General features: G+C 49.2%; 7 protein-coding genes and 1 non-coding gene across 8 annotated transcripts; 4 read left to right on the top strand and 4 right to left on the bottom strand.

Annotated features, from left to right (window-relative positions):
• Positions 1–29: 29 nt before the first annotated feature.
• Positions 30–100, top strand: EDB91DRAFT_t90. The gene has a single exon. It is a non-coding gene; the product is annotated as a tRNA-Gly (tRNA).
• Positions 101–446: 346 nt separating this feature from the next.
• Positions 447–1,656, top strand: EDB91DRAFT_1251183 (uncharacterized protein; the record flags this gene model as incomplete). The annotated part of the gene is made up of 2 exons (XM_041323343.1): positions 447–915; positions 953–1,656. The coding sequence occupies 2 exons, from the start codon at positions 447–449 to the stop codon at positions 1,654–1,656; spliced, it is 1,173 nt and encodes a 390-aa protein (XP_041174486.1).
• A 4,267-nt stretch (positions 1,657–5,923) lies between these two features.
• Positions 5,924–8,166, bottom strand: EDB91DRAFT_1057217 (RNA polymerase I-associated factor PAF67-domain-containing protein; the record flags this gene model as incomplete). Its single annotated transcript, XM_041314060.1, has 7 exons — positions 5,924–6,148; positions 6,181–6,697; positions 6,754–6,887; positions 6,941–7,253; positions 7,305–7,575; positions 7,625–7,901; positions 7,951–8,166. The coding sequence occupies 7 exons, from the start codon at positions 8,164–8,166 to the stop codon at positions 5,924–5,926; spliced, it is 1,953 nt and encodes a 650-aa protein (XP_041174485.1).
• An 85-nt stretch (positions 8,167–8,251) lies between these two features.
• EDB91DRAFT_1147657 (ATPase V1 A1 complex subunit E) lies at positions 8,252–9,721 on the top strand. The gene is made up of 6 exons (XM_041319303.1): positions 8,252–8,416; positions 8,514–8,594; positions 8,655–8,737; positions 8,797–9,111; positions 9,165–9,252; positions 9,305–9,721. Exons 1-6 carry the CDS (start codon positions 8,363–8,365, stop codon positions 9,365–9,367), a joined length of 684 nt encoding a protein of 227 aa, XP_041174484.1. The 5' UTR covers positions 8,252–8,362; the 3' UTR covers positions 9,368–9,721.
• EDB91DRAFT_1147654 (P-loop containing nucleoside triphosphate hydrolase protein) lies at positions 9,600–12,494 on the bottom strand. The gene is made up of 13 exons (XM_041319302.1): positions 12,364–12,494; positions 12,187–12,300; positions 12,082–12,140; positions 11,887–12,008; positions 11,430–11,830; positions 10,859–11,395; positions 10,666–10,815; positions 10,542–10,617; positions 10,373–10,495; positions 10,078–10,319; positions 9,903–10,021; positions 9,656–9,842; positions 9,600–9,617 (listed from the first exon to the last, which is right to left on the bottom strand). Exons 2-12 carry the CDS (start codon positions 12,205–12,207, stop codon positions 9,656–9,658), a joined length of 2,037 nt encoding a protein of 678 aa, XP_041174483.1. The 5' UTR covers positions 12,208–12,300; positions 12,364–12,494; the 3' UTR covers positions 9,600–9,617.
• A 757-nt stretch (positions 12,495–13,251) lies between these two features.
• Positions 13,252–18,090, top strand: EDB91DRAFT_1299518 (heme peroxidase). Its single transcript, XM_041324960.1, has 24 exons — positions 13,252–13,800; positions 13,863–13,918; positions 13,976–14,060; positions 14,127–14,656; positions 14,706–14,924; positions 14,973–15,137; positions 15,192–15,271; positions 15,322–15,490; positions 15,546–15,579; positions 15,619–15,674; positions 15,726–15,785; positions 15,825–15,963; positions 16,024–16,349; positions 16,420–16,587; positions 16,648–16,730; positions 16,779–16,899; positions 16,951–17,251; positions 17,307–17,320; positions 17,370–17,387; positions 17,443–17,501; positions 17,555–17,582; positions 17,635–17,728; positions 17,780–17,832; positions 17,883–18,090. Exons 1-24 carry the CDS (start codon positions 13,653–13,655, stop codon positions 17,898–17,900), a joined length of 3,024 nt encoding a protein of 1,007 aa, XP_041174482.1. The 5' UTR covers positions 13,252–13,652; the 3' UTR covers positions 17,901–18,090.
• Positions 18,091–18,328: 238 nt separating this feature from the next.
• On the bottom strand, positions 18,329–19,644 carry EDB91DRAFT_624982 (uncharacterized protein). Its single transcript, XM_041327930.1, has 7 exons — positions 19,355–19,644; positions 19,257–19,306; positions 19,168–19,203; positions 19,091–19,104; positions 18,954–19,039; positions 18,613–18,903; positions 18,329–18,553 (listed from the first exon to the last, which is right to left on the bottom strand). Exons 1-7 carry the CDS (start codon positions 19,554–19,556, stop codon positions 18,441–18,443), a joined length of 792 nt encoding a protein of 263 aa, XP_041174481.1. The 5' UTR covers positions 19,557–19,644; the 3' UTR covers positions 18,329–18,440.
• Positions 19,645–21,809: 2,165 nt separating this feature from the next.
• On the bottom strand, positions 21,810–23,409 carry EDB91DRAFT_624876 (uncharacterized protein). Its single transcript, XM_041327929.1, has 4 exons — positions 22,942–23,409; positions 22,830–22,892; positions 22,258–22,779; positions 21,810–22,205 (listed from the first exon to the last, which is right to left on the bottom strand). Exons 1-4 carry the CDS (start codon positions 23,183–23,185, stop codon positions 22,090–22,092), a joined length of 945 nt encoding a protein of 314 aa, XP_041174480.1. The 5' UTR covers positions 23,186–23,409; the 3' UTR covers positions 21,810–22,089.
• Positions 23,410–23,875: the final 466 nt, after the last annotated feature.

Below are 23,875 nucleotides of genomic sequence, written 5' to 3'. Positions count from 1 at the left end.
AATAGTATAGTTTGATCCCAGGTCACATGGCATTAATGGGGTAGTGGTAACCTGGGTCGTTGCCATCGACCCGCCGGGGGTTCGATTCCCTCTTAATGCAAAGCGTCCTTCATTTTTTTTTTTGCTATTTTTGGACGATCAACGTGTATGCGAGCTTGCGAGCACACCACGTTGATCTAGGGCTGTGTACGCCGCATGTGATTTCCGTCTGACATTTCCCGCACTTCAGTAGCTCATGGTCCGTGCGCCATCACATACCTTTGACACTTCTCGCACTTCGATAGCTTCTGGCCCGTGCGCCAACACATAGATAAGTCTTGCTTCCGCGCAAACATTTCTCGAATCTTTTCGCTTCGTACCACTACCTTCTGGTACTCAGCTCTAACTTTTAGTCACTTTACTCGATTCATTCCCATTGCTCTCAGTATCATATCACTATTCTCATTATGGTCAATTCCAATCCCCCGTCCGGTAGACCTACTCTCACTCGCGAACAAATCATCGCCGAAAACGTGGCTATCACCACGCGTAATCAAACGCGTCAATCACTCCGTAATCAAGGTGATACTAATGTGGATAACGATGAATCCCTACTTGTAGTTCCTCCGACCTTCACTAATCCTTCTGTTACACGTCCCTCGATCAATCCGTCTGCTATTGCCTCGTCATCATCTTCCAATACCGCTCCTGTCACTCCTAACAATCCTTCCATTACTTTACAAGTTCCTACCGCCGCTTCTTCCTCCACCTCTAGACCTACTACCCCTACCCCCTCTACTACCACCATCAATATGTCTAACATGATCGCCGCCTTTCAACGTTTATCCCCTTCCAAACAAATGTCCTTTCATGCTTCCATGAATGCAGCTTTAGCAGCCTCACCGAACATCCCGTCCACTCCCACTCCCAGCACAGGTAGCATTGCCCCCCCTTATTTTTGACGTCACCAAAGAACGTTCTACCCCTGCCTCTCACTCCATTAGAGACGTTTATGGCATTCATACATACATTTTAGAACTAGCTAGGAACAACCAGCACATCCCCTTCTCATTACTGACTTCTAAAATCACGCGACGTCTCTTTCTTGAGTCATCGACTCTTAAATTCATCACCTTTTATTCATCCCACCGAGGCTCTGCACCCACAAAATGTCATCTTCTTGACATCTCACAGTTTCCCACAGAGAATACCATCACCATCCCCGAATGGCATGAAGCATGGTCACGCTACCTTCGCTTCCTTCAGGAACACGCTTCCCCAGAGATTCACACTCGTTGGTCTAACCATTACGACATCTTACGAGAACATCCTGACTTCACAGATAACTGGACCGCCATTCTTACGTTCGATATCGAACAACGTGCATCATACGCAGCGGACCCTCAAACCCTAGACGAAGTTAAGTACTTCCGCCAATTCGAAGACATTAAAGGTCGTGTTGCCAGGAAAGAGTCCTTAAGAGCCGTCAGCGATGCGGTTACTGACCTCAGGAGTCACCGTCACGAACCCTATCCTTCGCGCGACTCCTCCTTTCGCAAGACTCAAACTACCGACAAGCCCTTTCGTGCTCCCTCCAAGCCCAACGACTCAGAACGTCTTCCCCCCCTTTGTCTCTCCTGCGGTCAACTCGGCCATACCTTTCCCAACTGCCCCTGATTCGTCGTCGACGGGTTCATCATCACACTCGAAAGTTGTCAACAAGCAACTCGTCTCCCGCACCAACACAGACGTCAAATATTGCGTCGACTTCAACATTTTCTGCAACGGTAAACGAGTTTGCGTCAAGCGCACTCACAAACCCGGAGAGATCCATGCCTGCTCCCTCTGTGGATCCACAGAGCATGGCGCCTGCAGCCGCAAATGTTTGGGGGCCTGATCCGGCCTCCATTCCCTTTTCTTGTTGGACTATGGACCCTATTCTCATTACCCCTGTACCTCAACATGTATACTTAGACAACCTCAGCATTTCGCACACTCCGTACGACAACGATACCGATTTCTCCAAGATTCTCACCCCTTACTCGGCTGACCACCTCGATTCCTTTTTACGCAACGCTAATCTTCTTGACGCCTATCCAGAACTCGTATTCAAAATCAAGCATGGTTTCCCGCTGGCCGATCTCGAGCCCATTTCTTCTACCTATGCACCTCCTAACCTTCCAAGTGCCGACGAGCACGACTCGGTCATCAAAGAATATGTCGACTCCGAACTTTCATTAGGGCGCTTCAGCGGCCCTTTCTCGCAATCACAACTTGAATCCAAAATCGGCCCCTTCCGCTCTTCCCCCCTCCAAGTTGTTACTAAAGAAGGAGCTCCCGGTCAACCTCCTAAATTCCGCGTCTGTCGCAACCTCTCGTATAGAGGAGCTCCGGGTCGATCAATCAATGACGAAATCGACGCCAAAGATTTCCCAACCCGTTGGGGCACTGCAGAACAAGTCGCTACCTTCGTATGTTTTCCCCTACTTCCTCCTTCCCTTCGTACATCCTCCTTCCTTCCACTACCGATTCGCCTCATGACCTCGCGGTCATACCGCTGAGGAGTGACTCGTCTCGGGCAGTCTGGAGCTGTACCACCCTCCCACCTTTCCACCTACCCCGAATCCTCCTTGATTCTTCCTGAGTCTCCACACTCACTCCCATTCCCATTCAGGTTGCCACCAGCTCCTCCCGGTACTCAAGCAGCTTCCCTCGATATCGAAAGTGCCTACCGCACCATTCCCATCCTTCCGGACCACAAACGTTACCTAGTGGTACGTTTTCATGATCGTTTCTACATAGATCATAACCTTCCTTTCGGTGCTTCTTCCGCAGCCGGTCTCCAAGGGGAAGTTGCCAATGCTACGGTGGACATTTGGGATCACGCAGGCATCGGCCCTGCATGGAAATGGGTCGACGATTTCTTCATTGTGCGAGTCCCAGACCCAAACGGTCCTTTCTTCGGCATCTCCAATGGCGTCCAATTCCGCTATCGCTATGACATCCGTTCGGTCAAAGAACACATCAGTCCTATCAACGTGCCCTGGCACAAGGACAAAGGTTCTGACTTTTCCGACATCCAGGACTATGTGGGTTACTCCTTTGATCTTCCTGCTCGCACCGTCGCTCTTCCCGAAGCTAAACGACTCAAATATGTTCATCGCCTCCGCTCATTCCTCGTCCGCTACTCCTCCCGTCAAGTTCCCAAAAAAGACGTGGAAACAATTAGCGGTACCCTTGCTCATTGCGCCTTTGTCTTCTTACACGGTCGCGCTTACCTTTCTGCTTTATATCGATGGATCGCAAGCTTTCCCACAGACAAGTTCATTCCCCTGTTTCATGTGGAAATGCGTCAGATCTGACCTTAAGTGGTGGCTCAACGTCCTCGAGCACGATCACCCTCCCCGTCTTCTCGCTCCAAGACCCCCTATGCGCGACTACAACATTTGGGTCGACGCTTCCACCGGAACAGGCATTGGCCTTTGCTGGAACGGACTTTGGGAGGCATGGGTCACGCGCCCTGGCTGGCGCGACCCTGTCGGGCATGACATCGGGTGGTTGGAGACCGTTGCCATCGAATTTGCCATATCTGTCACTTCGTCCTTTGACATCGCTAACACGGATATCCTCATCCGTAGCGACAACGAAGGTTCCATCGGTGCCTTTCATAAAGGTCGCTGCTCCAATCTCGCGTCCAACGCATGCATCAAACGTGCAGAAGAAGTACTTCGTGCCGCGGATCTGCCTATCTCCCTCATATATGTTCACACCTCCATCAATCTCGCAGATCCCATCTCACGAGGGATCCTCCCCGATCCTTTATTACGGCTCCCCTCTCGCATTCCCATTCCCAAGGACCTCTCCCCTTTCATCGCCTATGAACCCTCCCAATCCTGACATTGAGTTCGTCTTCGACATTCCGCTTGACACTCATCGTTTAGACTCCATCGAAATTCGTGAAGCAGCAGTCATGCGTCCCGACGGACGAGTTCGTATTCCCCGCAAACCTCGCAAAGACGCATCCATCATCCCTTCCGCTCATCGTCCTCACGTACTGGCTAGTGAACGTGTGTTCCTCTGGACCACTCCGCACGGTTTCAACTCTCAACACGAATTAGAACAACTGTTTCCCGAGTCAGACATTCTCAAAATGTTTTTTGTTCTTACTCAATCCCTAGATGAGAACACGCGCAGCAATTACGGCGCTGGTTTACTTCGTTTCATGCAGTATTGCGACAGCATCCACGTTCCAGAGACCCAACGCATGCCCGCTTCTGCGGCCCTCCTTTCCTCCTTCATCGCAGCATCCGCAGGTTCCATTTCCGATAGCACCGCTAGCAATTGGCTCTCCGGTCTACATTTTTGGCATGTCGTCAATGATGCCCAATGGCATGGCGCAGATTCCTCCTTACTACATCACATGAAGCGCGGTCTCACACGCCTCGTCCCGTCTAACTCCAAACGGGCTCAACGTCCCCCTGTAACCTTAGATGCACTCATTCAACTGGGTCAAGGTCTCAACCTGGCAGATTCCTTTGACATCGCAGTTTTTGCCATCGCATGCGTAGCCTTTTGGTCCTGTTGTCGGTAGGACCTCCCATCCTTTTTCTCCCCTCCTAATTTCTTTCTAACATGACTCTAAGTCTCGGCGAACTCGTGATCCCAAGTCCGAACACCTTTGACGCCATCAAACATGTCTCCCGTTCCATCCTTCCTATTGTCACGCATAACTCCAACAACGTACGTCGACTATCCTTTCACATTCCTTGGACAAAAACCACTGGCACCGACGGCGCAGACATCAGTGTCACCGCTCGGGACCATCCCACATGTCCTTTCATTGCCTTACTCTTACATCTTGACGTGAACTCCAATATCCCTTCTCACACCCCCTTATTCTCTTTCGAAACAGCTGACGGCTCATGGTCCCCCATGTCAAAGTCCTGGTTTATGGACCGAGTCAATCTTATCTGGACCACAGCCGGTCACCCCAGCATGCCAGGTCACGCCTTTCGTATCGGCGGCGCTACAGAACTCCTCTTGGAAGGTGTCCATCCTGACATCGTAGCCACACAAGGTCGTTGGAAATCGAGGGCGTTCTTAGACTATTGGCGTCAGATAGAGTCTGTCCTTCCACTATTTATTGCTACCACTTCCTCCACTCCGATTGCACTCACGCGTTTACAATCCTCCATGCACGAATATCGCCGTACCCGCGCTTAGTTTCCCTCCCATCTCCGCATATACACTTGTTCTTCCCCACATTGTAATGAATTCCCTTTTCCATGTCTCGTGTTGTGTCTGGGGTCGGGCGCCTCGAAGAGGCTCTCGACTCGTATTCGAGCCATGCTCCAGGTATGGTTTGGTCTCGTTTTCTCTTCTTCTTCTCTGCGGTCCCCTCCATCCCGCACATCGAGACTCGATCACAACACGCTCTGAGGGTCTGTCCCCTCTGCGTCCGGTTCTTTCAAAATATTCTCATTTATCAAACCCTAAATCCCGGACTCAGACTGCTCCTCCCAGACCACGCACACAAGCGCAGTCTGGCAGAGCCAGACCCTCCCCACCACGCGAAAGCTTCGCTTTCGCGGAAAACAACTAATCTCACTCTTCGCTTTGAACTATTCCCTACTCGATTCAACCTTCCGTTAACTCATCAATTCGCACATACATACTTACTCATCTCTCACACCTTCTCGCCAGCATTCCTCACCTTCTCTCCTTCCCCTTCTTCCCTACACACACGGCTTTTCTACACAGCCCTGTCCGTTTTATATGCATGCAAATGCAATGCCTGAATTTGTAGCTCTTATTTCATAGGTGTCAGATAATCTATTTTAAAAGAAGGAACGACTGTCCTTTCATTCAAGGACTGATACGGGAGACTAGATAACTCATGGATTGACAGCAAGTACATAACAGAGATGGCAATATAGTCAGTCTATTATGCAGCTTTGAGCCCTCCCCATGCCACTTTCTGTCCTGTTGTTCTCGGCGCGCCCTCTGGTTTTGGCCCGTCAACACTCTTTTTCTGAACGGGAGGAGCTGTACGTGGTGGTAATGGTGATGCTTTGATACCGTCAAGCACACGTGCTGCATGTTCCGAATTACGGATGAACCACCCTGCATATCGACGGCCAACAGTTGACTCGGCGATGTGGACCATGTTCTAGATGATTGGGTGAGCTCTTCAAAGTGAACGGGAGAAAGAAGGTAACAAGCCTGGTCTATCACGAAGTTCAAGTCGCTTATGGACATCCACTCCCCACCAAGTAAACTCTCAGAAGATCTTGATCCCTCCTCGTTATCCTTCTCGCCATTTGCAGCAGTCCCACCGGTATTTACGCGTCCAACACATCGTCCGGCATTTTTCATTACCATCATCCAGCTCAATACCTCTTCTTCGTCTACACCAGCACCCGATGTATCCAAGAAGCCCGTAAGCTTCTGTGCATCCAGACTCGTGTAGAGCTTCAGGAGACTCTTAAGACTCGGGACGGGTGAAAGCGACATGAAATGAGATGACATGGCCCGGAGGTGTCGTTGGGTCGGATCACCAAGAACTACGCTAGGGCTCTGTGAGGTTGGGGAGGTCGGCGTGGGCGGGACGAGCATTGAAGCGAGCGCGGAAGGGTCGTCATATGGTGGGGAGTTGGCGCAGATAAATTTGGGACAGGCATACAAGAACAGCTCTTCAAATGCCGATAAACCTTCCTCGCTAGATGCATCCAAAAAGCATTAGACCGCACTTGGATGGTAGTGTCAGATACATACCCTCTGCCCATACGCCCCATTTGCTCGCCATATCGCTCACGCACAATATTCATCACGTTATCATCAAGCCTAGTTGGTGCGAGCACATGACAAAGCGCCAGTAGAGCATACATCCGATCTGCGGTTTTATTGATCTAATAAAGAGTGAGCAAGAACAACAAAGAATGTAAACACATGGGCGTCTCACCTGATCATACTGGTAACTACGAGTGTGGTATTGCCGCGCGCGCATTACCCAGTTAAGAACGCCAGTGAAAACACGAGCTGCATCAGGAATTCTTCGCAGCATCAAGTAACATATGCCAGCATGATAAGCGGTGGAGACATGCACAGCTGTAGGCGCGGTGAAGGGAGCCTTCTGGCCGAGCCCAACGCTTTCCATGACCTTCAAGGCAAGCGTGAAATCACCCAGGAGAACATGCACACGCAGAAGGCCGATGATGGAGAAATATCCGAGCATGCGATACAAAGGCTTCGTTCCGTATTCGCCAACTATTTCTCTATAAGCAGAATCGGTCAATTCAAGCAGACTTTTAGGTAAACTGACATACTCTATTTCCTCGTCGCTCTTCCCCTCCGCACGTGCTTTGAGCCATTCATTCGCGCGACTCTTTTGGATAAGGGAGTACAGGACATTGAGCACTGAATACGAACTCCAAGCTTGGGCACCGCCTTCTGAGCCGAGCATGGCCAGCTCATCATCGGTTTTTGACGCAGGACGCGAGCGGAAAAGGGCAAATGATTGGAACTGATAGATGAACTCGTCGATGATGTCCCATAACCAGTGTGCAGGTAGGGATAAAGGCACGGGCCCGTCGGAGTCTACCAAGTCTCGTCAGAAGGATGCTTGTAGTGGATTTCAGACACGTACTAAGGAGATAGTTAAACAACTCGCAACTATTCTCATAAGAATGGAACCGGTCGTCTACGTTGGGCTGAAGTCTTGAGTACACGTGTCGGTAGTACAATTCACGATACAAGATGAGAAAGATTTGATCGTCATTGACCAATGGTGCAATAGTCTCTGCTTCTGGCCACTCCGTTTTTGCATAGTATTTCTCGGTAAGGCGAGTCCAGCCTGACTCGTAAGCAAGAGTTATTTCCTGAAGGTTATTGTCCAGGACAGCTTGGTGAAAATGGACGATAAACTAAGAGTTACTTAGCACCAGATCATCGGCCAATGGACACAGTACTCACGCGCTTTACAACGTCCGGAATCTGCGCAAATGCAGCTTGCTGTGCGATGTGCTGTTGCATTGCTTGCAAGGAGCCTTCGTCGAGCTGAAGATTTGGGTCATCGTACAATTCATTGGTTGACGAGGGTATGGGGATGGGGATGTCGACATCGGCATCGTTGATATCATCATCAAGATCGGGTTCAGCAGCCCACAGTGCAACGCGTTGGTGAGCCATGGTTTTTTTTCTCCTTCGAGGACGTGCTTGACGGTGAGCAAGACAGAAACTTTTGGGTTTGCGGATTTTGCCGCAACAAAGTCGGCTTTCCTCATTAGGCGGTGAATTACCTTGGGAGCTTACTGGCTTGCATCTGGTACGCAGCTCTGTCACTTTCCAGTCAGTGCGGTCCATCCTATAAGTTTGTAACTCCAAGATGCCTCCACGACCGATGAATGATGAGGAGGTCTTGAGTGAGATGAATAAGATGGTACGTCTGTGCATGGTCTCGCATATGTATGACGCCGATGCCCAACCCTTCTCGGTTGAAATATGAAGGGATCTAACGTCATAGCTCGTGTATATAGGTTGCTTTCATTAAGCAGGAGGCCTTGGAGAAAGCGCGCGAGATAAAGGTCAAAGCGGACGAGGAGTTTGCTATCGAGAAGGTACACAGCGTCTCTCTTTATTGTAATCCTTACATACTCAATGTGTGTTTGCGTCGAAAGGCAAAGCTCGTGAAGCAAGAACAACAGGCTATCGATGCACAGTTCGAGAAGAAGCGCAAGGGTGCTGAAGTCGCACAGAAGATGTACGGTGCCCAATCCACCTGATATTGGGATGTCGTACTGATCCCCCAGTGTCATTCAGTGCACAGTCTAACTTGACAAACAAATCGCGCTTGAAGCTTCTTCAGCGCCGCGAGGAGCAGCTGCAAGAATTGTTTTCTGTCTCCCGGACATCGATTCTAACGTTCGCCGAAGACGAAGGGCGGTACTCTCAGTTCCTCGAAGGCGCTGTCGTGCAAGGTTTCCTCCAGCTCATGGAAGCGAAGGTCACGTTGCATGTTCGTGAACAGGATGCAGAGATTATGCAAAAGGCAGGAGAAGCAGCCGCAGAATCATACACTCAGATCAGCGGCCGCGAGGTGTCCTTTGACTTGGAGACGACCCTGAGTAAAGACTGGTATGCTGATCCACTTTCCTGAATGTTTTATCCGCTCAACAAAGCTGTTTTAGTGCTGGCGGTCTCATGCTAGTGAGCAGCTCACGACGAATTACCATTGACAACACACTGGACGAGCGACTGAAACTTTTAGAGGACAAGGCGAGTCTCGCAAAAAGCTTGGTCGCCATTTTCGTCTGACATACTTTTGTAGATGCTCCCCGAGATTAGGAGAGACTTGTTCGGGCCGAACGAGAATAGGAAGTTCTACACATGAGCTTCTTACCCAAATGGCCGCCACACACTATACTCGTGTACCAGCCAACAGTTTAGCCTAGACAAGATAGAAATACATGCATCTTCTTGACTGTCAAGAAAATCTACGAAGTTCACTTCCAGAGTGGTGCAGTCTTGCAGTGAACAGTGCGCAGAAACAGTTGGAAATGTTGATGCTAATCCTACGGAGATCAGAGGTGACGCATACATTCTAGATCGAAAGAAAAGAATAAAAAGAGATCACACATAGCCACAAAGACGAACCCTTTATATAGTACCTGTTCACCTACTACATCTTCTTCTTCTTATTCTTCTTACTTCTCCTTACCTCCCTTCCTCCCTTTACTGATCCCTCCGCCTCCCAACCTACGCCCAACCCCCCCGCCCGCTTGATCGCAGTCCTCACCAACGAGCGCTTCGTCTCACTGTCCGGCCAATTCTTCAAATCAAAGTACAAGGGCACGTACTCAAGCAACCTGTCAAAGCGTCAATGTGCGAATCCGCGTCAGTTCCAGAGTGCCAATGTGCGCACGTACCACTCTGGTCGAACATCCGTGACGGTCCGTAAATATGGCTTGGTCGTAAGCACAAACTCGTTAAAAATCACCCACTCCGGCTGCGGATGCAGTCCGCACGACGGATGCAGCACTACGATCTACCAGAAAAAAAATCCCACGTCAGCCCCACCCCAAACCAAAATACTTAACGTACCTGGTTATCCTTCGCCGTGATATAATGCCCCTTGTCTTTCTCCTTATGCGCAACTTGCATGAAAAAGCCACAACACAACGCCTGCTTGATCGCCGAAAACATCTTCTTCTGATCTTGCACGCTCACAAGCTCCACCTCGAACCGATCCATCGTCTGTTTCAGCTCCTCACGCACGTTGTCTACTTCCATTAGCGCTTCAGTGGATAGATAGTTGTTACAGGTCCAGTTTTTGTCATATTGGTCTAGGAGTAGTTATGAGTGAGTATGTAAGGAGGGGAGAGGGAGGGAGACTTACTTTGAATATAGTTGTTGTACACATTCAGAAGTGTCAGATGGTCGCCACCGGGGACGGTAAGCACTGCCCTTGCAGCATCCGCTTCGTTTCGCTGGTCACTTGGCCGTAGCCATACATTCGGTACTACAAGGGCGTCAGATGGGAACAAACCCCAAGGCCGAGTGCGTACCTGACAACATCGCAGCGATCGTCAAGATCTCATTGCTACATTTAAACTCCGGGCTGACGATCAGCGTCTTCGAGAGCTAGGGACGTATTAAGTCAGCACCGTAAGGAACACGACAATCGCCTACCTGCGGATCCAGAGGGAATTCAGCCATGATACTCCCCAGTGGCGTAAGGTTCCCTTCATCATCCACCGCCGCAAGGTAATTCAATAGCTCCAGCGCCCTCATTAACGTCTCTGGCGCTGGATCATCCACATAATCAAACTTGACAAGATCCTAGATACGCGTCAGCCCAACTCAAAAAACATCACCACCCCACATCACGATCACCTTTACTCCCAGCTTTGATAAGTTGCAGCACCGTACTCGCTAAATTACTCGTCAAAATGGCTGGTTGCGTCTGCGCTTCGAGCTCCGACATGAAGTATTTCTCCGTGTACAACCTAAAGCATTTGCCCGGCCTCGTTCGCCCGGCCCGACTCGCACGCTGTTGTGCCGACGCCTTGGAGATCGGGCTCACAAGTAAAATATCCACGCGGATGCGCGGGTTATACACATTCTGCTTGGAAAACCCCGGGTCGACGACGTACACGATCCCATCGATCGTCAGCGACGTCTCCGCAATGTTCGTGCTGACCACAACCTTGCGTCCTGGGGGACCATCCTGGCTGCCTGCTTTAGGCGGCGGGTCGAAGATGCGGTTCAGCTGTTGCAACGGTAGCCATGAGTGAAGCGGGATGCACACGAGCGGGCCTACGCTCTCGGGGTCGGAGTTGACGAGGTCGTCCGCCTCGAGCTTGATCTTGCGGCACGCATCCTTGATGTCCTCCTCACCCGTCAGGAATAATAAGAATATCTCCCGGCTCCTCGGTGCGATGGATCATGAGCACAGTACGAATGGCGGCCTCGATAAAGTCTGGCTCTGGTTCTCGGGTGTAGAACACCTCGACAGGGTAGGTACGACCGGGGACATTAAAGAGCGGGACGGGGGCGTTGCCGGAGACAGCGAAGTACTTCTGGAACTTGAGCGCATCGAGAGTGGCGGACATGATAATCAGTTTAATATCTGGACGGCGGCGGGCAAGGGTTTTGAGGAAGCTCATGAGGATGTCGGTGGCAAGGGTACGTTCGTGGGCATCGTCGAGGATGATAGTGGAGTAGCGGGTGAGATCGGGGTCATTCATGGCTTCGCGGAGAAGCAATCCGTCGGTCATATATTTGAGGAAGGTGGTGCCAGGCTCGGTCATGTCTTCGAAACGTATCGAGTAACCGACTTCTTGGCCGAGTTGGACTAGGAGATGACACGAGCTCAGAATGCGATCGGAACTCGGAGGAAAAAAAACGAACCGTCCATCTCATCCGCGACGCGCTTAGCCACGGACGTAGTGGTAACTCTACGGGTCTGAGTGCATGCAACAATCTTGTTCCTAGTGTGCGGAAGATCGGAGTAGGCGACGAACTGAGGTATTCTAGCGACAAAAAGGGTTTATAAGGGACTATTCAAAAATGACAAGGGAGAATGTTTGCCGGGTGCCAACTTACTGCGTGGTCTTGCCTGAGCCGGTCTCGCCGACAATGACGATGATTTGGTATTTTTTGAACTGTAAATGTTAGTCGAGGTGGATGGGGAAGGGTAAAAGGGCGTACTATCTTGTAGAACTCAACCATCTGTTCAAACACGGGGAGTTTTTTGCGGGCTTCGAGAATCTTTTTATATTGTACAGTGTGGGGCTTCTTTGTGAATGGATTTATATCATGTTCCTAAGCGAATTACCGAGTTAGCCAGCCTCGACGTAGCTCTGCTATTCAGATGACATATCATACCAATGCCAGGCGAACTTGATTTGCAGTCACATTTCGGGGAACAAAACCAAAGAGAGGCTCCCTTGAGGAGGCACTGGCACCATCGAGAGTGCTTGAAGTAGCTTGCTTAGCGGGACGTCGATGGGCGAGATATGGGTTCTTCTTCGGTGTTGGTGTCATTTTGCGGGCCGGGGGAGAAATTGTACAAGCGCAACCTCGACGTAGTGGTCCTTGTCAAATGACATCTCAGGGTGATTTAATCACCGAACATGAAATAGTTACCCACTAGGCCGCGTTCCTACAGCAGTGTCCCGTAGTCAGTCAGACCTCGAAAGAAGACTGTCCCTCTATGTTACTTCTTCTCTTTCGTACCACAGTATCTCGATCGATGCTATCAGGATAAGAGGGTTATTCTGCCTGTCAACATATGTGGCACTACCGTACTTTGACAGACGAGCGAGGGTCAGTGCAATGCGATGGAGGAAGCTATCTTCTCGAAGGTTTGCGAGAAGGTCGACTTGAATCAGATAATGCTCTGTAAAGTAGGGCAGTTGTTGACCAACATCGAACAATCTTGATTACAGCAGACCTTGGACATGGTATTCCTCATACGAACACCTTCTTCCAAGAAGACCATTACCCTTTGGGCCATTGGCGTACGCCGGGCGTGCAGCAAATCGGATGCTGTCCATAGAGTTCGGTCAGAGATCATTCAGAGAATATGTTGCTCGCTCGACCTGGATTGGCTGCAGCAGTGCTGCTAGATCTAATGGTTTCTCTACTTCCTTGATCCTCCCCAGAGGCAGTTGAAGTACTACTGTCCGCTGTCAAAATGAATATGCAATGATTACGTCAGTATGTTACGTCCAGACGCGTCGCGTCGCGACAGACCAAATGTTACTTGACCTACACGTTTCAGAGCCTCTCGTTCGAGATCAGCGGCCGTTATTTTATATGGGTCATCGCGTGCAGTATGTGCAGCGTGTAGCAGCCATAAACTGGTTGGAATTTGACGCTCAAATGAATTCCTGCGCGCGGCCGGCCACGATGGTCACCGTGACTGGTGTACATACTATGCATACTTATGAATGGCTCGCCCGCGCTCTGGATCTCCCGCTGTCAGCTGCCTAATATTTATCAATTCTTGCTCGAAGCTTGAATTCCTTTTGGTCGACTTTATGTCCGTCACTGAATGCCTGTCCCGTTGCATATATAGTCAGTTCCGTAGAGCCCTTCCGGTACCGCATTCCTTGACCACACCCTCCCTCCGAGTTCAATAAACCAATATTCACTTTCAACATTCATTCAACATGAAGCGAGCAGCAGCATTGCTTATGCAGAAGATTACTCTGCTTCCTTCCGTACCCCAGGTCGACATCCCTGCGTTCTTTTCCAAATCAGTGGAAGACCTCGAACAAATAGTCAAACGAGGACCATCCCTTTACTCTTACAGACCTGGTGCGTAGGCCTCCGCCCGCCGTGAAACTTGTACTAAATCCAAGCTATTTATTACCAGCCAGCATACATTGATGCACTGAGGAACATCAAGTCGGGGATCAATGACAGGGAGTTTTTGGTAGGTGTATGCGTCTTTCATCGGGCGTAAACTCACGCTGCCGTGTGTCTACATTAGCTAGAGAAACTTTTGATATTGATGTCGCGCCTTCCTGACGACTCAGCCTTCGCCAAACAACTTCAGATTTCCGTGATCGATATCCGTACGTGGAGTCTTCATTTCGGACAAGTTCAAATACAGTCCTGATCCGCCGCGCGTAGTTTATAAGGACCTTCCTCACCCGCCTTGCACTTTCCTGAAGAATCCTGTAATAGCTCCTCTATCCTAGCTCCAGGGGCAAAGCCATACATCTTCCGTAGTGCTGATGGCTCTGATTATTCGTTCTCTACGCCGAACCTTGGTCAAGCAGGCCAACCATATGCGCGGTCGGTGCCTTCTACGCACATTCCGTCGCGTTATCCGTTACCAGATCCAGGAGAAATCTTTGACACCCTTCTGCTTCGCCGTCAGAATGACTTCATCCCTCATCCTGGAGGCCTTTCCAGTTTATTCTTCGCATTTGCAAATCTTATTATTCACAGTATATTTGATACGAACTCCCTCGACTCGACGGTCAACAATGCTAGCAGCTACCTCGACCTGAGTATCGTTTATGGGCACAACGACGAGCAGGTCGATAGCATACGCAAGAAGGACGGAACCGGTCACATTTGGGAAGATGTATTTGCTGACAAGCGTCTCTTGTTCATGCCCCCCTCCGTGGGTGCCCTTGCAGTCCTATTCAGTCGCCATCACAATGTCTGTCTTTTGTTTTGTCGCTAAAGAGAGATGCTAACGCTTCAAGTAGTATATCGCCAGCAAGATCCTTAGCCTCAACGAGCGAGGGAAATTTGTATGTCCACCGCCCCTTCAAGAAGAGCAACGTACTGCTCAGTGCGATGAGCTCTTTCACCGTGCTCGACTGGTCAATACTGCATTCTTCATGCAGATCATCTTAACGGACTACGTCGGAGGCATTCTTGGTCTTATCAGGGATGGACTGACTTGGCGATTGAACCCACTTCAGGTACGAAATTGTTCGTAACGCCCGCTATCCGGTTTGACTTTTATCCAGGGGTTTCGCGAGGAAACGCATAGTGTTTCCCAACGAGGAGCCGGTAATGCCGTCTCGCTGGAGTTCAACATGCTCTATCGCTGGCATGCGGCGATATCACGTCAAGACGAAGCGTGGCTTGACCACACCTTCAGGGACCTTTTTTCTGACCGGGACCCCTCGACTGTGCGTGTATATGTTCTTACATGGATTTTTCGAATGATGGAATTGCTGGCTTAGGTTACTGTCGAAGAGTTCAAAGCGGCCGTCCGCAGGGATACTCTTCAAGTACTCGAAGTTCGCTCTTGGACGTTTGGCGGGTATGAACTTTTCGCTTATTTGTCGTTTGTTGCTAGCTAACTGGCCGCAGTCTTACGCGAGGGCAAGATGGTCGATTCAGCGACCCCGATATTGCCCGTATTTTACAGGATGCAACAGCCGACAGTGCGGGTGCCTTTCGTGCGAGGGGCGTTCCGGGTGTAATGCGAATTGTCGAGATTTTGGGAATAGAGCAGGCACGAGCCTGGAGCACTTGTACAGTAAGTTCAATGCAGCTTGCAGAGACTCGCCATGAAACCAAGTATTGAAATCCAGTTGAATGAATTTCGTCGCTTCATGGGCCTGAAACGTGAGGTGGTTGTCGTTGCTTCAACTTACTGATCTATAGTTGCATTCCCAGCATACAAGAGCTTCGATGAATGGAATCCAGATCCAATGATTCATGTAAGTGATCCATTCACTATATATGCCTACCCGCATGTCGATCATCAATAGATCGCAGCCGAGCGCTTGTACGGGGACATCGAAAACTTGGAACTGCATGCAAGTCTCAATGTCAGCCTTGAACGATTGCATTTGCTGATTCACACTCAGGTGGGCTTGCAAGCTGAGGAAACAAAACCTCCCATTCCTGGTGCTGGCCTCTGCCCTGGATACACTATTTCACGTGCCATCCTCGCCGATGCCGTATGCCTGACCCGCGGAGACAGGTTTCTTACAGTGGACTTCACTCGTGAGTTAACGAATTCTCGGGTGTAATCACCGTCGGTTGATACTGAGGTTTTCATGGTAGCTTCCAATTTGACGTCATGGGGTTACCAGCATTGCATGGTGAACAAGGCGGACGGGTCCTATGGCGGCATGCTCACCAAGCTTCTCTTTCGCATACTCCCCGATCACTACCCCGAAGGCTCAGTTTACGCTCACTTTCCTTTCCTGACCCCAGGCTTTCTTTTCTCGAGCATGGCCGAGGCGCCATATAGAGCCGAAAACCTCAAGCTTTACGATTGGGGCAGGCCTTTGACTGTTCAACAAGCTGCATCTCCAGGTGTGGCTGCTGATATGAAAATTGTCAAAGACTTCGAGCTTCGACTTTCGAACTTATACATGCCTCCAAGTGTACGGAACGAGGAGGCAAGACCCTTTTATTCTCTCCTCTTATTTATTCTCATCGTTACTCATGATTCAGATCAGAGAGTCTATCTCTGCTAAAGTGGTTGAACACACCGTGTCTACTACACTTTTTGCCAACCTCACAAGTGTGCTGATTCGCAAGAGACGCGAATTTGATGAGCACGTCGACATAATCAAAGAAGTCCTGAACATCATTCCCGTTTATTGGGTGTGCGCCATCATGGTCTGCTCTCTGACATATAACACAGGATATTTGACGTTTAAAAACTTTTTTCCCGGTTAGATTGGATTACCATTGATGGCCAAGTCATCGTCGCAGGAGTATCCACCAGAATTTTGGTACAAAGCCATTTTCACCATTACGCAGTAAGTCTATCCTTCGCGATTAGCTTCCCCTCGCTAACGTGCGCATAGATATTTGTACTTGAATAACGATCCTGCTTCGGACTGGACTCTTCGCGAGAACGCCACGCGTTCTGCCCAGCTAATCAAGCAATACCTTGAGAGCCATTTAAGAAAACTCTCTGACGGCATTGTAATTATTCTGCTTTTCATTACATGCTCCGCCACTCAATTGGCGAACCAGATTTCAGTCAACGGTATACGCGATTTTTCGCGTTCAACCCACCTGACATCGCATGAAGGTGAAGCGTTCCTCTCCGAGGTTCTCAAAGTTGCACCGCAGGCTTCGATAGAGGATATAGCATCGTGTGTGTTTGAGGAAATCATCCCTTCTGCAGCCTTGTTCTCCACAGTAATCGCTTCTGTGGTGAAACACTACACGCACTCCGATCAACACCCAGACTATACCGAGTTTGTTTCCATATGTCTAGACACAGAGTCAGACCAGCACCAAGCCATCCTGCGATATATCTGTAAAGCACTCGGTAAGCTCTCTACGTTTGTCGCGAACTGGACGGTGTATGACAACCAAGTACTTAGATCTGGACATCGACGTTTGTCCTGAGCTTTATCACTCGAAATATGTACTAACCTTAGATTAAGATGGTTTTGAGTGACAGTGTGAGTTGTCTCGAAACACCAACATGGTCCTCCGCGAGACTGACCGTTCTTAAAGTCATCTGTCCTCCGCATCACTCTCGATGGCCAAGTAATTGCAATTCCGAAGCGAACTGGGTATGTCTACCGAATTATGTATTTGCCTAGCTCACATAGATATGAAAATCCAGCCTTTTGTCCTGGAATATCTTCTCGCAGGTGAGTCCGGTTGCTCAGTACTTATTTGACCTGAGACTTGGAAATTTTCTAGATCGCTCCTGGAATCATCTGCAGCATCTTCCGTGCGGGTCCTATTCATCGTCCTCCGATTACCACTCATAGTAACGGGACACGTGTTGGCGCCGGTAAGTTATGTGTTTGCTGTTGTTGTAGGCCGTTCCAACAAATTGAAGCAGAGGACACATCGACATTCACCGATATCTCCATCCCCACCTCAATGGTAGTTGAGGTGAGTGTCTACTCCCCTGTAATAGAATCAACCCCTAAAGTCAACGTCAGTATGCCGGTCATTATTAAGACGGAACTCCAGACACTCAGCACTTGTCACTGTATCATTACGAGACTCAGACACCCGCACTTGATGTATTATCGCCACTCGCACTGTTTACTAGAAAAATCGGTTTGTAGTATCATCCAAACGTATCTGACTCCTGGACCTAAGCCATGTCGTCGCCTCCGACAAAAGCAAACTCTGACTCGAGGACCACGGTACGAAAAGCTTGATGCGCGAATGAGGATGTAGTGTCGCATCATGCCTCTTGTACTCATACATACGTGAAAAATTACTGTCAAGCTCCTCAATAACTACTCACGCTTATCGCGTGAATTCATGAATGTACTTTTTAAATAATGATAAGGCAAGAACAATTTGTTTACAATGGATGTGCCACGAACCCATTACTTAACCTTCAAGTAATAAAACGATGCATTACAAGCTCCATCATGTATGAAAGCGAACAACAGGTGAGATATCTGGCGTATCATTGATGTCCATAAATCACGACCCCAACAACATGACAAGTAAGTCAAAATGAGAAAAGAAGTACTGTTGCACGTTCACAATATATGGGCGACATTGTGAAGAATCGGTAAACAGACAACTACGGCCAAGGCCGCAAGCTGTTTCCCATTTGTGGATACGAAACCACGAGGAGCAGCCCCAATTGACACTAAGTGTGTCACGTGAATTAATTCCCATATCAGAGGCAAGAGGCAAGAGGCTACTTACCAGGTACACTCGAGCCGGTAGCAGAAGACCCTCCGGATGACACAGTTGAAGAAGCGACGGAATGAGTGCTCGAAGATGTAGTCGTTGTAGGGCTGTTGGATGAGATTGCACTGCTGCTGGTAGAAGTGGTTCCGTGCAGCACAGTAGACGTAGACTTGGAAGTAGCAGTAGCAGTAGCAGTAGCAGTAGTGACGCTACTTCCACCGCTTCCACCTCCAGAACCTCCACCACTGGAGCCCTCAGTGGAACATTCATTACTATTCGCTATGCACGTGGATCCATTTGGGCAACCTGAAAAGATGTCAGCGTGGCTCATTCAATTACTTGAGAAGAGAACACACATCCCCCGGTAGAGTCATTGCAGCATACACTATCAGGGTCGCAGCAAGAACTTCCATTACATGTCTGCGCGTCATTGGGACAACATCTGAAACGGCGATCAGAAATGAAAAGCAAACTGATTGAGAACTTCTCTCACCCGGAATCGAAGCACTAATTATAATGTTCGTCAGTCAGTAGCGACGATTGATTCTAAGACGGCCCAAAGGCACTTACGAAGGAATCGCTCGGACAACTATACAAATCGTTGCACTAAAGGCTTAAAATGTCAATCACAGCAGGAAAGGTTGATCAATCAACCTTACACAGTTGTTGCCAACTGGGGCACACGTGTCTGGGTAGTTGGTACATTGCTCTGGGGTGGGGTCAGTATTTCGTAGTACTCGACGCGTAAATTCCTTACGGTATCCGCTAGCACACCCGTCGCTGCCTGCTCGAGCAGTGAATCTTCCTCGCCGAACCAAGAGAGCCGATAGTACAGACTTGGTCACTATTGACGATGTCTTGGAGTGACGTGAAATTCGCAAAACTGTCGAGGCAGGATCCGCAACAGCGAGCTGAAGGCATAAGAGAAGAGATAACGTAATGTACAGCAGACGTAGCATTGTGATGGTTGGCAATTACGGCCAATGTATTCGCGCTTTATATTGAAAACCCAGGGGTTGATTTTTTTATCGAAGGCGGTGAGTCTGTATAGTATTTCTCTTGGCAAGGCACCAGGGTTTGATCCATGCGGTGATGGGTTGCTACTGGCAGCCTTGCCTTCCATAATGATAATACGTTATGGTTGAACGCAGATGGGCGGCCGGACCTGCATTTCATCGCATGTCATGCTGGTACACGACCGAGTATAATGCAACCTTAGGCCGCTCGAGCAGTCATGAGTGTTGTGACACGGCTTAAATAATTGCCCAAAAGGCTCACCAGAATGACAATGCCAGACATACAAGGCTTCGACAGGCTTCAACGAGGTATAAGACGTGCCTGACGATTAGCATATGTTAATCCGAGATGCAGGAATTGATGCGGCTGTAGCGATACTAAGCTTGGCGATCATGCCTAAGTATTAATATGTACCTGGCTTTCAGGAGCTTCCGAACAAGCCAGGATTCTTGATTTTGAATACAGTGTATGCCCCTGCGCATCCGACATCGCCTCTTCGATCTCGCTGGCGTAAAGACTAAAACTGAATGACCCAATGCGAGGCGACCTAGAATGCGCGTAGCTGATTGGTAGAAACTCTTAAGTACTCAGAGTCATAGCACAAGTTATGTCCCGAGAATAATTTGCCTCGACAAGCTAACGCCTGAACGTAATGATATCGCCAAGGCGTGTCAAGTCAAGAGACTGTCGTACTACGTGGTGTCGTTACTTGTCTTGAGGCTGAGCTGAGCGCTAGCCAGCGACGCAACCCACTGGCTGCGTCCGAGCAGAACCTGGGTACAACCATAGCCTTGAAGCCTGTGGATAAAGGGAGGTCCATTTGAGGTCCATGTAACAGATACTAAGTAGTGACTCTGACTCTGCGAAGGCTATACTTCATTCTTTAAGTTGGTCGTCAGTGCACCAGTGCAGAAATCGGAAGGATGTCACCTGGTGCTTTGCTTGCGCACTGTAGTATATATCGTGAAAACGAATGTGTGGTATTGGCAATGGCCTTATTCAAGCCTTATTCTGCGGAAGCAATTCGCACATATGAGCGCCACTGTGTCCATTGGGCACACTCCATTGAGTCTACTCCCGGGACCCGAATCAATATAGTTCTTTCCTCGACGTGAAAGCGGTCGGCAGATACATTGCTTTCTTAATACTATTCTCATCTCTTCACTCACTTGCCGTTCACTGATGCGTTACTCCACAGTTCATAATCACTGTCTTTTATGATCCTTGTCACGCTACTCGTCCAGTTTTCTGTTTCTCTCTTACCCGATCATCATGGCTTCTACTTGCTCATCTCTGTTGGCATTTAAACGTTATCGCCCATGTTTTGGAAGATGAACGACTTTCTTCCTGTGCCCCTTGACACGGAAGATATTACTACTGATCTCTGTGTCCGTTTTCACTTTTGGTAGTAGGTTTGCCACCACCTGAACAGTGAAGACGGTATCTACTTCATCAATCTACAATCGGTCACGAGTCGACGACGCAACTTTAGAGCTCTCAGTGTATTGTGTCTATGTTGCTCTGTGTTTGCGTAACTCTTACACTCTGTTTTTTTTCGTTAGGACATGCAACCCATAAAGCGCGGAAGTGCACTACCTTCTGCACTTATTGTTGGTAAGGTTTCAAAAGGCACTTCTGAGCTGGTGGAAGGTCGTTCGTCCGACATCGACGTCATGCAGTATGCCATCATGCCACAACTTCCAAGAATGTGTTGCTATTATCCGCCATCTCATCCTCGCCTTCAAAACACTCCTGTCAGTACAGAAAAACAGTGTGCACGACATCACTCCCGGTCCTTCGAATAGTGGTGTAGATACCTGTCATGAAAAGGATCTTGTGCAACAACTTTCAACGGATCTCAAGAACTCACTCTTCACAGGTCCTCGATCTTCGCACTGATGCATTCGCCAATTGTCCACAGCACTTTCAAGAGTTCGAGGTATGTAGTTCTATTTCACGCAGCAAACAAAGAAAGGATGAATACTACACAACGTAGTCGTATCTTATTGTAATACATACATCATATCCATATGCAACGCACCGTCCGAAGCCAAGCGGATTGCTTGTACGTAGTATGTACAGACGCACACTACGTAGACTCTAGATTGTTCTCCCATTCCACTCTAATACCTTAATTTCACCGTGCCTTTCAGCGTTATCGGCACCGGACGACCTTGGATGGACGGGCAACTTCTTCCCGCCCAGGCATGATGTCACCTCCCCCATCATGTGGCGAGGCTCATGGGTAAATTTATGAACAATTCGCTTGCAATGGATGCGCAAATATTGCGCCACGGATCGATCTACTTTCATCTCCCGTCATCCATGAACCACAGACGCATAACAACGTGAAGTAAGTACAGTCATGGGCGAAAGCGAAAATCAGGTGAGATATCTGGCGATCTCTGTCCATAAATTATGACTCCAACATGACAGGTATGTCCAAATGAGAAGAGAAGTACTTTGACACGTTCACTATATTTGGGTGAAATTGTGGATAATCGGCAAGCCAACAACTGCAACCAAGGCCGCAAGCCGTTTCCCAGGTATGAGTCCAAAACCACGAGAAGCAGCATTAACTGACACCCACGCTAAGTATCGTGTGTGAGTTCGTTCACATATCAGAGGCAAGAGACTGCTTACTAGTAGTAGATATACCCACGGGAGTGGTAGAAGACCCTCCAGACGAAGATGTCGTAGGGTCGTTGAATATAATTATACCACTGCCGGTAGAAGAGGTTCCGGGCAGCACAGTTGAAGTTGAAATGGGAGTGGGAGTAGGAGTAGGAGTAGGAGCAGGAGTCGAAGTAGAAGTGGAAGTAGAAGTAGGAGTAGGAGTAGCTGTTGTAACACCGCCTCCACCGCTTCCCGCAGATGTCGTAGGGCCGTTGGGTGTAGTTATACCACTGCCGGTAGAAGAGGTTCCGGGCGGCACAGTTGAAGTAGAACTGGGAGTAGAAGTAGGAGTAGAAGTAGAAGTAGGAGTAGAAGTAGAAGTAGGAGTCGGAGTGGGAGTAGGAGTAGGAGTAGAAGTAGAAGTAGAAGTAGGAGTAGGAGTAGGAGTAGCCGTTGTAACACCGCCTCCACCGCTTCCGCCACCACCACCGGAGCCTACACTGGAACATTCATAAAGATTCGCTATGCACGTAGATCCAGTCGGGCAGCCTGAAAACATGTCAACATAGCTCATTTAATCGATAGAGAATAGAACACACATCCCCCGAGATAGTCATTGCAGCAGAAGGTGCCGAATGCACAGCAGGTGTCGTTGCATTGCTCTAGGGCGGGGTCAACATTTCGCCGTACTTGGTACGTAAATTCCCTTACGGTCTCCGGTAGGACAGACGTTTGCTCGAGCAATGAACTTCCCTCGCCGCGCCAAGAGAGCTGATAGTAGAGACTTAGTCACTAGTGATGACTTGGAGTGACTAGAAACTCGCGGGGAGGTAGGATCTGCAACAGCGAGCTGAAGGCATAAGAAAAGAGACAGCGCGATATACAGAAGACGCAACATTGCGATGTTGGGAATTACAGTCGGAGTGTTCGCACTTTTTATTGAGAAACTAGGCATTGATATTTTTGAGACAGACACTTAGCGAAGGGCAGGGAATACGTTTCTTGGCAAGGCACCAGAGTGTGGTCCATGGGGTGACGCTGTACCATTGACAGGTTATGATGCTTGTCAGATCAATAGATTGGCGTCCAACCGTATCTGAGTTTCATCGCGTCACTGTTGGTCTTGCGCCAGTGACACACGCCCGAGGACAACAGATGGTGACCCCAGGCTGCTCAAGGCAGTACGAGTCATGAGTGTTGCGGTACAGAGGGCTCACCAGAGGCAGCCAGAGGCCCGACTGCAGCACCTGAGTTTCCCGATAAGTAAGCCTTATTAGGCTGGGTTCGCACATTACGGCATGTGAGAGACCTCCGGGGTGACACCGGGCAGACAGGTGTGGTATGTTGGCTTGGTTTGAATGTGGTATGTCTGCCGCCGGTTGCCAGTGTCCGTGAGACGTTTGGTCACACCTCTGCCGGATGTTTAAAATATATCCGAGTTTGGGTCCAAGCAGCCACTGTAGAACCACAGGTTCCTGTCATATCAATGCAGCAAACAGGGCAACTGTAGCACACCAGTGGTGCATCACGATTCACTTGTGCATCACCCGATGCATCTTTGATGCATCCCACCACCACATTTTTTAGACTGTGGGAAATTTGTCACTACACCCAAAACATAGCCATTTCTGGTCATCTCATGGAT

The sequence above is a fragment of the Suillus paluster genome (assembly GCF_016628075.1).
Source record: "Suillus paluster strain FC165 chromosome Unknown EDB91scaffold_51, whole genome shotgun sequence".
NCBI lineage: Eukaryota > Fungi > Basidiomycota > Agaricomycetes > Boletales > Suillaceae > Suillus > Suillus paluster.
This window is presented reverse-complemented; position numbering and strand designations above follow the sequence as displayed.